The following is a 15,750-nucleotide window of genomic DNA, read 5'->3' on the forward strand; positions in this document are numbered from 1 at the left end:
ACTACTCGCCTCTATTTCCCTCAGAGATTGATGGCAGTTGCAGTGCTAATTGTATGTTAAAATAGGGAATGAATGGGCAATTTACTGAAGAAAGACATTAACATTTTATTGTTTCTTACATTAATAGGGATCTTGAACACTTGGCGCAGCATTAGTGCAGCCTCACTTTGACTATGCATGCACTACCTGGTACAGTAAGTTCATCAAGAACAAGCTACAGACAGCTCAGAGTAAAATGGCAAGGGTCATTCTGAATTTTAGCCCTCAGGCTCATGTTGGCCCTTCTCAGCTCAGTGAACAACAGTGGCTATCAGTTGATAAAAGGGTCATTCAGCTGAAGCTGGGATTGGCCCATAAAACCGTATATGTTACAATCCCCCAGTATCTAAAGAACTATCTTACTACTGAGAGGCAGTGCCGTAGATTTTGTGCCATGTCGATTCAAGAGCGATGTATTTATATATGGTAGTGGTAGAGTGTAACAAACTCCCGACTAAGATAAAAACTGCCAGTCTTAGGTTAAAACACTCCTGCAAGGCTTGGTTAATGTTGAGATAGCCTCCTAGCCACGTGCAAAGCCACTCTACTCTGGTGGAGTGATGTGTTAGTGAGTGTACAAAACATTAAGGACACTTGCTCTTTCTATGACATAGACTGACCAGGTGAATCCTGTTATCACTTGTTAAATCCACTTCAATCAGTGTAGATGAAGGGGAGGAGACAGGTGTTCTTAATGTTTTGTACACTGTATATCTACATATGTAGACATTGTGTATTTTATTTTTATTTATTTAACCTTTATTTAACTAGGCAAGTCAGTTAAGAACAAATTCGTATTTATATTCACGGCCTACCCCGGCCTAACCCGGACGACACTATGCTAATTGTGCGACGCCCAATCACAGCCGATTGTGATACAGCCTGGAATCGAACTAGGGTCTGTAGTGACGCCTCTAGCACTGAGATGGAGAGCCTTAGACCGCTGCGCCACTCAGGAGCCCATGATTCAATGTATGGCACAGAAGGCCCATGTCACTTGTTTTGCCCTGCAATCACATGCCTACCAATAGAGGACAACAATGGAAACAAGTCTGAGTTTTTATGTATATTTTGGTAAATGTATTGGTTGCCTGGTGTTGTCACGCCCTGACCTTAGAGAGCCTTTTTATTTCTCTATTTGGTTAGGTCAGGGTATGATTTGGGTGGGCATTCTAGTTTTTCTATTTCTTTGTTTGCCCAGTATTGGTTCCCAATCAGAGGCAGCTGGCTATCGTTGTCTCTGATTGGGGATCATACTTAGGCAGCCTTTTTCCCACCTTAGTTTGTGGGATCTTGTTTTTGCAAGATCCGCAAGCGGAGCGGGGTCTATGTCCCGCACCGGAGCCACCGAGGCTAGATGCCCACCCGGACCCTCCCCTATAGAGTCAGGTTTTGCGGCCAGAGTCCGCAACTTTGGGGGGGGGGGGGGTACTGTCACGCCCTGACCTTAGAGAGCCTTTTTATTTCTCTATTTGGGTGGGCATTCTAGTTTTTCTATTTCTTTGTTTTCCGGGTATTGGTTCCCAATCAGAGGCAGCTGTCTATCGTTGTCTCTGATTGGGGATCATACTTAGGCAGCCTTTTTCCCACCTTAGTTTGTGAGATCTTGTTTTTGCATAGTTGCTGTGTAGCCTGCAGAACTTTATGTTCGTTTTGTGTTTTGTCGGTGTTCATTTTTAATAAAAAGGTAAAATGTTCGCCTACCACACTGCACCTTGGTCCAATCTTTACGACGAGCGTAACAGGTGTGGCTTCTTTGTGTATTTTAAATAGTCAAATCAAATAAATGTTCTGCACACAATAGAAAACTGAGAATCAACCTAATTTAATTTTCACAAATGTACTATTGAGTCTGTGGTGACATTTCATGCATGCAAGGCTCTAGCTTTTGTACAGAAAATTTCAGGTGTAACTGAATAATAAAGAATGACTGACTTATCGTCAGGAAGTAGCTAACATCCCTACTCCCTACAGTATCCAGTCTTTCTCATTGTGCTAATACTGTGTGTCTCCATAGTGACGATGGGGTTTCCACTCTGTGCATAACAGACTAGTGCCAGTGCCTAGTCATGAAAGTGCATGATCCAGTGTGTGCATGGACGCACACGTGCCTGTGTGTTTGTGTGTGTGCAGTCATGCCCACCTGTGTGTTTCCTCCGCTAATGGCACCGGTTCAAATCACTTCCCCCGCTTCTGCCGCTCATGTTGGTTTTGTTGTGGCATCCTTTGCCTCTGTTTTAACTTGTTCCTCTTCCTTTCCTCCCTTTGTCTTTCCTTTGGCCAGATCCCTTTGAGGCTTTCATCATCTTCTCTATCCGGCATGAGATAAGACGGATAGACCTTCACAAGCGGGACTACAGCCTGCTGGTGCCAGGGCTCCGGAACACCATTGCTCTTGACTTCCACTTTAATCGCAGCCTGCTTTACTGGACAGATGTGGTAGAGGATAAGATCTACAGAGGACGCCTCTCAGGCTCTGGAGGTATGTAGGTCCTATAAGTTAGCTCTAAATGGTGTGATCTATGGTGCTTTCAAAATCTGAAGGTACGTAGGTGTAAGCTACACAATAGATCCTAAAGGCTGTGATGTACTGACGCTTTCAGGCTCTTTAAGTACCTTGGCTAGGCTAAACATTAGATCTAAATGCTGGGATCTATTGGCAGAGGAGGATGAACATGGCTTTCTTCCCTCCCAATCTTCAACTGAAAGGCCTTTCAATTATACAATTTAGTTCTCAGTTTAGTTCTACTTAGTACCTCTGAAACTGTGAGCTGATACTGTCCCTCCATTGAAGAGTTATTTCAGCAGGGTAATGCCAAGTATTACTGTGGGTATACTCTAGGCCCCTCAGTCATCTTCCCACTGTCATGGTGCATCTCTGAAGCCTTTGATGAGTTAGAACTTTTCATTAGGTTGGTATTTTGTGCTGCGTTATATTCTGTGCGTCTGCTGCAATTTGACTTTTTCTCTCTTTCTCTCATTTTCTCCGTGGGGCCATAGAATATGTCCCGCTGCTGCACCTATTTCTCCCTTTTGTCATCCTTCCACAAAGGCTCCAGCAGCCGAGGATAATTGTAAACAGCTGGATTATAGACATACTGGGAAAACCTTTTATTTTTAATGGAACACTGTAGGAAACAATCTTCTTTTATGTCAATGTTATCTTCCTCAAGAGTTTCTCTAGCTAGGGTTTTCTCCCCAGAAAATGGCAGACCAACAAACACATCCTCTCAATAGGGGGAAAATGATCAGGCTGAGTTGAAAACATCCCTTCTCCACTCTTCTCTCACCTAGTGTGTGTATTGATGACCATGGTGCCGTGGGTTGGTCTGTCTCACCTGGTCTAAAGGGTGGTGTGGTGGTGGTCATGGTGCTAAAGGGTGGTGCTCTAACCGGGTGGTGTAGGGGTGATGATGGTCCTGTGGTTGGTATTCCATCAGGTGTGACAGGGGTTGAGGTGGTTGTGCAGCATGGGCTGGCCACTCCAGAGGGGTTGGCAGTGGACTGGATAGCAGGTAACCTGTACTGGATCGACAGTAACCTGGACCAGATCGAGGTGGCCAGGCTGAATGGAGAGATGAGGACCACACTGATAGCTGGAGGGATGGAGCATCCACGAGCCATCGCTCTGGACCCAGGACAAGGGTGAGTGCCTACTCACACCAGACCTGGGTTGAAATAGTCTTTGTTTTCTTTCAAATTTGTTGAGTGTTTGATTCAGCCTGCCTGGAGTGCCAAATGGGCAGGGTTTACACTTTTGGGATTATTCAATTGTTTCTGTTGTGCCAGATAAACTCAATAAAGCACAGCTAAACTATTTTAAAGAAACAAATACTATTTGAATACAGGTCTGACATACTGTACACACTGATAATAAGAAAAACAACATCCTTCATTTTCTTCTACTTCCTTCTCCCTTGATGTGTGCTGCTATGTTAGGGTCCATTAAGGATACAAATATAGAATACATCGTAATAATACTGTGGACTCAATTCTAGTGATGACAAGTGATATGGCTCATCTTTTCCTCTTCCCTGACTCATGCACTTTACCACTCTTGCTTTTTCTCTTTTAATACATTGCTTCAAGCCTTCAATTCATCTCTGAACAATCTCACAGGCACAAAGTTGGATGAAAAAGACCAAAATTATGTTTTTTATTATAGTGTGTTTAGCCTAGTTCTTTAATTTATACATGGTGATGAATTACTTTTATTTGATTGTAAAATTAATTTGGTTTATTTTGTTTTAAAACTACTTCCAGACATTCATAAAAAATCTATTAAGTAGTCTTATAAGAAATGTGTAATCTGATCGTATATTCTTTCCTGCACTGCATATATTGGAGGGATGACTGTGTTTCAGAGGAGAACACATTAGGATTAATGGATGATTTCGGTGCCTACAGGCAAAGTTCCTCGCCAGAGCAATAATTCTAACGTAATTACTTGAATCCACTCAAAAGAGTAAGCCATTGATCTAAGGGGCCTGATCCAATGAATAAGGCTATTGAGCTGTACAAGGATGTTTCATTGTCATCAGCGCCTAATTTAAGCCTGCATTCCTACAGGGTCGGGTCTTTTGCCTGGTTTGGTGGACAAAAGCAAGATAGTAGCCGTGTTTGGGAGACATGACTCTGTTGATGGTCATAGTAATCACCAGTGCTAATTTACAGGCTTTCATTGAGCTGTAGAAGGTCATAAAAACCAGATGGCTTCCTGTTCCAGCCAATGTCACAGATGCTGTGGATCCACAGACTCAATGTGTGTGTTTACGAATCCCACTTACGGCTATACACACTGTATGTAATTATTCTAGTTTGCAGTGATGTTACATTGACAAACCAATGAAAAAGGGCTGAAGAATTGACACTGAAAATCATTTCTAAATTGATTAATGCCTTTAGCCTTGTTTTTCCATAGGAATAATAAACGTAATCTTCCATGTTTGCTTTTGTATTCAACAAATGGTTTGAGTATCTAGGCTAGTTTATGCCGTCTAGTTCTGTCCGTTTTCAAATGATCTTAATCATTCATTTCTTTCTTCCATGGAGGCTTTTTCTTCAAGTCCTCTTTAATTAATGTCCTTGCATAAGATGACCATGTCTCAGTTTTCTGTGGATCATCGGAATGGGTTTTGTCTTGGATTTTCTGCTTGCTCTCTGTGGTCTAGTGCTGGTTACTGTAGAGCACTTTGTAGATGTAAAACATCTTTATACATTCCTTTTCTTGATTGATTTAATGTCTTTAGAATCCTGTTCTGGACAGACTGGGATGCTACCTTCCCCCGTATCGAGGCTGCTTCAATGAGCGGAGGAGGACGACACATAGTGTTCAAGGACATGGAGATCGGAGCCTGGCCCAACGGACTAACTCTGGATCATCTGGAGAAGAGAATTGTGTGGACGGATGCTCGGTAGGTCCCTCACACAAAACAATGTTTTATGTAACCTTTATTTACTTATAACCTTTGCAGGTAAATTAAGAACAGATTCGTACTTACATTGACAACCTATCAAGATGGGAGCACAGCTGTGATAAACATTAATGTCATAAGTATGAACGGCATGTTATCTACTTTGCCTCATCTCCTATAGGGACAGGTTGGTCGATTGTAAATGGTAGTTCAATTACAGCGAACAGAAGGCCAATTTATCTAAATGTGCTGTAACCACAGGAAGACATATTGAGAATACATCACATGTAAACCTGCCCTTCTGTCATGAATGTCGTTGGAAGCATACTCGGACCAAAGCGCAACGTGATTAAAGTTCCACATATGTATTTAAGCGAAACTTCCAAACAAAAAATAAACAAACAATCAACGAACCGTGACACCAGAGGTGCCGCATGCACTAACTCAAAACACAGTGGGGAAATGGCGGCCTAAATATGATCCCCAATCAGAGACGATGCTAAACAGCTGCCTCTGATTGGGAACCATACCAAGCACACCAACATAGAAATAATAAACCTAGAACACCCCCTAGTCATGCCCTGACCTACTATACCATAGAGAACAAAGGGCTCTCTATGGTCAGGGCGTGACAGTAACCCCCCCCCAAAGGTGCGGACTCCGGCCGCAAAACCTGAAACCAACTGGGGAGGGGGGTGATTAGTGTCGGTGGCGGCTCCGGTGCAGGTCGTAGCCCCCGCCCAGACCCCAGATCCGGCCATGGTGCAGGGCTGAATGCCGTGCCTAGACTGGGCATCGGTGCAAAGGAGGGCTCCGGCCATGGAGCTGGGTTGGACGCAGTGCCTGGACTGGGCACCGGCGCAAAGGAGGACTCCGGCCATTGAGCTGGGTTGGACGCCGTGCCTGGACTGGGCACCGGCGCAGAGGAAAGCTCCGGCCTTGGAGCGGGACTGGACACCGTGCCTGGACTGGGCATCGGTGCAGAGGAAGGCTCCGGCCTTGGAGCTGGACTGGACACCGTACCTGGACTGGGCATTGGTGCAGAGGAAGGCTCCGGCCTTGGAGCTGGACTGGACACCGTGCCTGGACTGGGCATAGGTGCAGAGCAGGGCTCCGGCCTGTGGACCGTCGCAGGAGGCTCCGGCCTGTGGACCGTCGCAGGAGGCTCCGACTGTGAACCGTCGCCGGAAGCTCTGGACTGTGAACCGTCGCCGGGTGCTCTGGACTGTGAACCGTCGCCGGAAGCTCTGGACTGTGAACCGTCGCCGGGAGGTCTGGACTGTGAACCGTCGCCGGGAGGTCTGGACTGTGAACCGTCGCCGGAAGCTCTGGACTGTGAACCGTCGCCGGAAGCTCTGGACTGTGAACCGTCGCCGGAAGCTCTGGACTGTGAACCGTCGCCGGAAGCTCTGGACTGTGAACCGTCGCCGGAAGCTCTGGACTGTGAACCGTCGCCGGAAGCTCTGGACTGTGAACCGTCGCCGGAAGCTCTGGACTGTGAACCGTCGCCGGAAGCTCCGGACTGTGAATGCGCACTGGAGGCCTAGTGCATGGAGCCGATACAGGTGGCACCGGCCTGGTGACATGCACTTCAGGGCGAGTGCGGGGAGCAGGCACAGGACATACCGGACTGGCAAGGCGCACCGGAGGCCTGATGCGTGGGACCGGCACAGGTTGCACCAGACTGGTGACACGCTCTTCAGGGCGAGTGCGAGGAGCAGGCACAGGACGTACCAGACTGGGGAGGCGCACTGGAGGCCTGTTGCATGGGGCCGGCACAGGTTGCACCGGACTGGTGACACGCACTTCAGGGCAAATGCGAGGAGCTGGCACAGGTGGCTGTGGAGGCGTACTGGAGACTTGGTGCATAGCGTCGGCACAAATTGTTCCGGAACGATCACATACTTCGCACGGTGAGTGCGGGAGTTGGCACAGGACGCACCGGACTGGGGACACGCACTTCAGGGCGAGTGCGAGGAGGGGACACAGGACGTACCGGACTGGGGAGGCGCACTGGAGGCCTGATGCGTGGGACCGGCACAAGTTGCACCGGACTGGTGACACGCTCCTCCAAACGCCTGCGTTGCCGCAAACTCCAATCCAACTCCATTCTCCAGTATCCCTCCGTGCACTGTTCCATTGACTCCCAGGCGGGCTCTGGTACTCTCCTTGGGTCGACCGACCACCTCTCTATATCCTCCCAGGTTGTCACCGGCTCACTCCCCGGCTCCACCGACCACCCCGTGTCCCCCCCCCCCCCCAAAAAAAAAACATTTGGGGCTGTCCTTTGGGCTTTCCTTGTTGCCGCGAACCCCGGCGTCGTCGCTGTCCTCCCTTCTCTCCTTGTGTCTGCTTCCACGGCAGGCTTTCGTGTCCTGCCAAGATTTCCTCCCAAGTCCAGGATGTCTTCTCCTCCTTGGTCTCCTCGCAAGCCCAGGATACCTTCTCCTCCTGGGCACGCTGCTTGGTCCTGTTTTGGTGGGATCTTCTGTCATGATCGTAGTAAAAACTGGAAGCATACTCGGACCAAAGCGCAGCGTGATCTGGGTTCCACATATTTATTTAAGCAAAACTTCCAAACAAAAAGAAACAAACAATCAACGAACCGTGATATCAGAGGTGCCACATGCACTAACTCAAAACAAAACAAGATCCCAAAAAAACACAGTGGGGAAATCGCTGCCTAAATATGATCCCCAATCAGAGACAACGCTAAACAGCTGCCTCTGATCGGGAACCATACCATGCACACCAACATAGAAATAATAAACCTAGAACACCCACTAGTCACGCCCTGACCTACTATACCATAGAGAACCAAAGGCTCTCTATGGTCAGGGCGTGACACCTTCTATTATGACAATAAGCTTTCAAGATCTACATTCTATAGCATTTCCAAAACATATTACTGACAAACACACCTGATGATATCCTTGATAAAACGCCTTCCTCGCTATTCTACCTTATAATAGTGGCGTTTGGAACTGTGTTTTAAATTGTGGAGAATTCTGTTCATGTACCAAGTAAATAAGCAGCTGTAATGTATTTAGGCTTACATGACAACTCCTACAGCTATTGTATGCAGTAATCATGTGCCTATGAACCAGATTTATACTGTTAGCACTGAGGTGGTGTGCTCTAGTAGGAAGTCCACTGTGTGCAGCTCACCCTGCACTAACATAAATAACATGAGAATATCTACTTCTGCTAATCTTCTCAGTAAAGCGATGAAAACAAGTAAGCATCCCAGAAGAAAAGTGCTCAAAATTGCCCAAGTTAACATATGTAGTTTAAGAAACAAGGTTCATGAAACCAATAATTTTCTAGTAACAGATGACATTCATATTCTGACTCTCTGAAACTCACTTAGATGATACCTTTGATACAGTGGTAGCAATACAAGGTTATAACATTTACAGAACATACAGAAATGCCAATGGTGGAGGTGTTGCTGTTTATAGTCAGAACCACATTCCTGTAAAACTTAGAGGATCTCATGTTAAATACTGTTGAAGTAATATGGCTACAGGTTCATCTGTCTCACCTAAAGCCCATTCTTGTGGAAAGCTGCTATAGACTACTGTGTGCTAACAGTCAGTATCTGGATAACATGTGAAATGCTTGATAATGTATGTGATATCAACAGGGAGGTATATTTTCTGGATGATTTAAATATTGACTGGCTTTCAAGCTGCCCACTCAAGAAAAAGCTCCAAACTGTAACCAGTGCCTGCAACCTGGTTCAGGTTATCAGTCAACCTACCAGGGTAGCACAGGGATGAAATCATGAACGTATATTGATCACATCTTTACTAATTCTGCAGACATTTTCTTGAAAGCAGTATCCAGATCCATCAGATGTAATGATCAGAATATAGTAGCCATATCTAGGAAAACCAAAGTTACAAAGACAGGGCCTAATATAGTCTATAGTAAGTCATACTGTACAATATGTTTTGTAGTGATTCCTACGTTGTAGTGATTCCTACATTCATGTGCCTAAACTGAATAAAAATAAGAAAATACCCAATGAAACAAAGATAAATTATATAAAGAATGATAGTAAAAAGCTTTGGAGCACCTTAAATTACATTTTGGGAAAAAAGGAAAACTCGGCTCCATCATTCATTGAATCAGATGGCTCATTCATCACAAAACTGACTCATATTACAAACTACATTAATGATTTTTTAAATTGTCAAGATTAGCAAATTTAGGCATGACATGCCAGCAACAAACGCTGACACTACACATCCAGGTATATTTGCCCAAATTATGAATGACAAGCATTGTAATTCTCAATTCTATAAAGTGAGTGTGGAAGAGGTGAAAAAAATATTATTGTCTATCAACAATGACAAGTCATTGGGGTCTGATAACTTGGATGGGAAATTTCTGAGAATAGCAGATGATAATGCCAATCCAATTTGCCATATTTTAATTTTAAGCCTACTAGAAAGTGTGTGCCACCAGGCCTGGAGGGAAACAAAAGTAATTTCGCTACCTAAGAATAGTAAAGCCCCCTTTACTGGCTCAAATAGCTGACCAATCAGCCTGTACCAACCCTTTAAAAAAAAAAAAATTGACAACGGACTTATATGGAAGGACATTCAACAAACACAGCACTTACACAAATGACTGATGATTGGCTGAGAGAAATTGATGATATAAAGATTGGGGGGGCTGTTTTGTTAGACCTCAGTGCGGCTTTTGACATTATCGATCATAGTCTGCTGCTGGAAAAACGTATGTGTTTTGGCTTTATACCCCCTGTTATATTCTGGATAAAAAGTTACCTGTCTAACAAAACACAGAGGGTGTTATTTAATGGAAGCCTCTCTAACATAATCCAGATAGAATCAGGAATTCCCCAGGGGAGCTGTCTAGGCCCCTTGCTTTTTTCAATCTTTACTAACGACATGCCACTGGCTTTCAGAATATTGAAAAATGTGCTTTCGCCGAAAAGCTATTTTAAAATCTGACACAGCGATTGCATAAAGCAATTCTGTATCTATAATTGTTATGTATTTTGTCAACGTTTATGATGAGTATTTTTGTAAATTCACCGGAGGTTTTTGGTGGGAATACATTTTCTGAACATCACGCGCCAATGTAAAAAGCTTTTTTTGGATATAAATATGAGCTTGATTGAACAAAACATACATGTATTGTATAACATAATGTCGTAGGAGTTTCATCTGATGAAGATCATCAATGGTTAGTGCTTCATTTAGCTGTGTTTTGGGTTTTATTGACATATATGCTTGCTTGGAAAATGGCTGTGTGGTTATTTTGGTCTATGTACTCTCCTAACATAATCTAATGTTTTGCTTTCGCTGTAAAGCCTTTTTGAAATCGGACAATGTGGTTAGATTAACGAGAGTCTTATCTTTAAAATGGTGTGAAATAGTTGATTGTTTGAGTTTACCAAAATTGAATTGTGGTATTTTTGTTGTTTTTGTATTTCGCGCCATTCTATCCCATTGGCTGTTGGCTGGCGGTCCCGCTGGCGGAACGAGGTTCCACTAGCGGAACGCCTAGATGCAAGAGGTTTTAACCTGTTAGGGCTAGGGGGCAGTATTTACACGGCCGGATAAAAAACGTACCCGATTTAATCTGGTTATTACTACTGCCCAGTAACTAGAATATGCATATAATTATTGGCTTTGGACTGAAAACACCCTAAAGTTTCTAAAACTGTTTGAATGGTGTCTGTGAGTATAACAGAACTCATTTGGCAGGCAAAAACCTGAGAAGATTCTGTACAGGAAGTGCCCTCTCTGACCATTCCTTGGGCTTCTTGACTCTTTTTATTGAAAACTTAGGATCTTTGCTGTAACGTGACACTTCCTACGGCTCCCATAGGCTCTCAGAACCCAGGAAAAAGCTGAATGATGTCGAGGCAGCCCCTGGCAGAAAAACATTAGCGCCTTTGGTAAGTGGTCTATCAGAGGACAATGAGACCGAGGCGCGTGCACGAGGCGACCCCATGTTTTTATTTTCTCTCTCTTTGTACTAAAACACAGATTCCCGGTCGGAATATTATCGCTTTTTTACGAGAAAAATGGCATAAAAATGTATTTTAAACAGCGGTTGACATGCTTCGAAGTACGGTAATGGAATATTTAGAATTTTTTTGTCACGAAACGCGTCGGGCGCGTCACCCTTCTTTACACTTCGGATAGTGTCTTGAACGCACGAACAAAACAGAGGATATTTGAACATAACTATGGATTATTTTGAACCAAACCAACATTTGTTATTGAAGTAGAAGTCCTGGGAGTGCATTCTGACGAAGAACAGCAAAGGTAATAACATTTTTCTTATAGTAAATCTGACTTTGGTGAGGGCTAAACTTGGTGGGTGTCTAAATAGCTAGCCCTGTGATGCCGGGCTATCTACTTAGAATATTGCAAAATGTGCTTTCACCGAAAAGCTATTTTAAAATCGGACATAGCGAGTGCATATAGGAGTTCTGTATCTATAATTCTTAAAATAATTGTTATGTTTTTTTGTGAACGTTTATCGTGAGTAATTCACCGGAAGTTTGCGGGGGGTATGCTAGTTCTGAACGTCACATGCTAATGTAAAAAGCTGTTTTTTTATATTAATATGAACTTGATTGAACAAAACATGCATGTATTGTATAACATAATGTCCTAGGCGTGTCATCTGATGAAGATCATCAAAGGTTAGTGCTGCATTTAGCTGTGGTTTGGGTTTATGTGACATTATACGCTAGCTTGAAAAATGGGTGTCTGATTATTTCTGGCTGGGTACTCTGCTGACATAATCTAATGTTTTGCTTTCGTTGTAAAGCCTTTTTGAAATCGGACAGTGTGGTTAGATTAACGAGAGTCTTGTCTTTAAAATGGTGTAAAATAGTCATATGTTTGAGAAATTGAAGTAAATAGCATTTCTAAGGTATTTGAATAACGCGCCACAGGATTCCACTGGCTGTTACGTAGGTGGGACCTTCCCTAGAGAGGTTAACAAAGAGCTGCAGTTAGTTTCAGAGTGGGTGGCAAGGAATTATAGTTCTAAAACTTAAAGCCTTGTATTTGGGACAAATCATTCACTAAACCCTAAACCTCAACTAACTCTTGTAACAAATAATGTGGGAATTGAGAAAGTTGAGGTGAATAAACTGCTGCAGTAACCCTGGATTGTAAACTGTCATGGTCAAAACATATTGATACAACAGTAGCAAAGATGGAGAGAAGTCTGTCCATAATAAAGCGTTACTCTACCTTCTTAACAGCACTATCAACAAGGCAGGTCCTACAGGCTCTAGTTTTGTCACACCTGGACTACTGTTCAGTCGTCGTGGTCAGGTGCCACAAGAAGGAAAATTGCAATTCGCTAAGAACAGAGCAGGACGGCTGACCCTTGAATGTACACAGAGCTAACATTAATAATATGCATGTCAATCTGTCCTGGCTCAAAGTGGAGTAGAGATTGACTTCATCAGTACTTGTATTTATGAGAAGTATTGACATGTTGAATGCGTTGAGCTGTATGTTTGAACTACTGGTGCACAGCTCGGACACCCATGCCTACCCCACAAGACATGCCACAAGAGGCCGCTTCACTGTCCCCAGAACACACTATGGGAGGCGCACAGTACTACATAGAGCCATGAATACATGAAACTCTATTCCACATCAAGTAATTGATGCAAGCAGTGAAATCTGTTTAAAAAAAAACAAATAAAAATACACCTTATAGAACAGCGGGGACTGTGAAGCAACACATACATACATGTAGGCACAGACACTTGCATACACACACAATAACATACGCACTATACACACACGTACACATGGATTTTGTATTGTAAATATGTGGTAGTGGTGGGGTAGGGGCCTGAGGGCACACAGTGTGTTGTGAAATTTGTGAATGTAATGTTTTTAAAACTGCATAACTGCCTTAATTTTGCTGGACCCCAGGAAGAGTAGTTGCTGCCTTGGCAGGAGGATCCATAATAAATACAAATACCTGACTAGTATTTTTATTGTATAGAGCCAGGCAGCCTCATGATGACATTCATACCACCATATAACAGCTCTAATGCTATCTACGCTGCAATGTATTGTACTTCCATGGTTACTCTACCTGGCTAGTATGCATATACTGTATCTCTGTCTTTATACTGGAAAGAGACAATCTAATGACATCCCGATCATGTTTTCTCCCTCTAACAGCTCTCATGCCATCTTATCTGAGCTGTATGTTATCTATTCTGACTGGTTACTGTACCCTCACCTATCTTCTCCCTTTCACAGCTCTGATGCCATCTACTCTGCACTGTACGATGGCAGTGGGATCATAGAGATCCTGAGGGGACATGAGTACCTGTCACACCCCTTTGCCGTGTCCCTGTTTGGGGGAAGTGTCTACTGGACAGACTGGAGAACCAACACCCTGGCCAGAGCCAACAAGTGGACGGGTCGTAACGTCACAGTGATCCAGAAGACCAGCGCTCAGCCCTTTGACCTGCAGATCTTCCACCCTAGCAGACAGCCACAAGGTAACTAACACACTGCCCTAACCCTAATGTCCAGCACTCAGCCCTTTGACCTATAGATATTCCACCCTAGCAGACAGCCACAAGGTAACTAACATACTGCCCCAACCCTAATGTCCAGCACTCAGCCCTTTGACCTGCAGATATTCCACCCTAGCAGACAGCCACAGGGTAACTAACACACTGCCCCAACCCTAATGTCCAGCGCTCAGCCCTTTGACCTACAGATATTCCACCCTAGCAGACAACCACAAGATAAACAGCCTAGACCTGTAGTCAAGCAACTGTAACCTTTGGTAATGCACATCAACTATTCCCCTGAGAGTGCTGTCACTGTAGTCTATGGGGTGGTTTTTAGCACACAGATTAAGTTTAGTCCTGGACTAAAAAGCATGCCTAACGGAGATTTTCCATATGAACTAGTTCCCTCACTTCCCTGTTGTATACTGAAAACTGGTTGCATATTAATGTATCAGATTTGGCCCGTTATTTTCTAGTTGAACTGATGCTAGTCATAATGCCTATACATAAACTCTTAAAGTGTCTATTTAGTCCCTTCCTCTACTCCCTCTTCATCCACGATTGCGTAGCCGCACACGACTCCAAACACCATCATTAAGTTTGCCAACGACACGACTGTGTTTGGCCTGAACACCGACGACGATGAGACAGCTATAGAGAGCAGGTCAGTGACAACATCCTCTCCATCAAAGTCAGCAAGACAAAGAAACTAATTGTGGACTACAGGAAAAGGAGGGCCGAGCACGCCCCCGTTGTCATCAATGGGGCTGTAGTGGAGCGGGTTGTGAGCTTCAGGTTCCTCGGTGTCCACATCACTAAGGAATTATCATGGTCCACACACACCAACACAGTAGAGAAGAGGGCACGACAACATCTCTTCCCACTCAGGAGGCTGAAAACGTCGACCGCCGAACACCGCCTGAACAAGGAGACGGACTGACTTCGGCGGAAGTCGTGACAGTACCCCCACTCAGGAGGCTGAAAATATTTGTTTAAGGGGCCTGTGTGTAGCTGGTGTAGAGAGAGAGTCAAGCGCAGGACAGCAGATATGAGTAATCAACATATTTTACTCAAAATACATAAATACAAAGAAATACAGAGAGCCCACAATAACGGACCGATATACAATGAACAATTACTCACAAACAAACATGGGGGAACAGAGGGTTAAATAAAGAACAAGTAAGTGGGGAATTGAAACCAGGTGTGTAAGACAAAACAAATGGAAAATGAAAAGTGGATCGGCTATGGCTAGAAGGCCGGTGACGTCGACCGCCGAACACCGCCTGAACAAGGAGACGGACTGACTTCGGCGGAAGTCGTGACAGTACCCCCTCCGAGCCGCGCTCCGACACCGACCTCGGGGACGACCCAGAGGACGAGGCGCAGGGCGATCCGGATGGAGACGGTGGAACTCCCGCAGCAACGAAGGGTCCAAGACGTCCTCCACCGGCACCCAGCATCTCTCCTCCGGACCGTACCCCTCCCACTCCACGAGGTACTGAAGGCCCCTCGCCCGACGCTTCGAGTCCAGGATGGCTCGAACAGCATACACCGGGGCCCTCTCAAGGGGGCGGAGGAACCTCCCGCACCTCAGACTCCTGGAGTGGACCAGCCACCACCGGCCTGAGGAGAGACACATGGAACGAGGGATTAATATGGTAATCTAGGGGAATCTGTAACCTGTAGCATACCTCGTTCAGTCTCCTCAGTACTTTGAATGGCCCCACAAACCGAGGACCCAGCTTC

At 44.8% G+C, this 15,750-nt stretch overlaps 1 protein-coding gene across 1 annotated transcript in view; it reads left to right on the top strand.

Moving 5' to 3' along the window:
* Positions 1–15,750, top strand: part of lrp1bb (low density lipoprotein receptor-related protein 1Bb) — a 319,979-nt gene that overhangs the window by 157,906 nt on the left and 146,323 nt on the right. The window contains exons 24-27 of the mRNA XM_082969228.1: positions 2,324–2,521; positions 3,480–3,684; positions 5,289–5,453; positions 13,739–13,983. Of these exons, the coding sequence (XP_082825354.1) occupies positions 2,324–2,521; positions 3,480–3,684; positions 5,289–5,453; positions 13,739–13,983 (813 nt within the window). The remainder of the gene's footprint in view (positions 1–2,323; positions 2,522–3,479; positions 3,685–5,288; positions 5,454–13,738; positions 13,984–15,750) is intronic.

This window comes from Salmo salar, chromosome 25, assembly GCF_965601325.2.
Source record: "Salmo salar chromosome 25, fSalSal1, whole genome shotgun sequence".
Classification (NCBI taxonomy): Eukaryota; Metazoa; Chordata; class Actinopteri; order Salmoniformes; family Salmonidae; genus Salmo; species Salmo salar.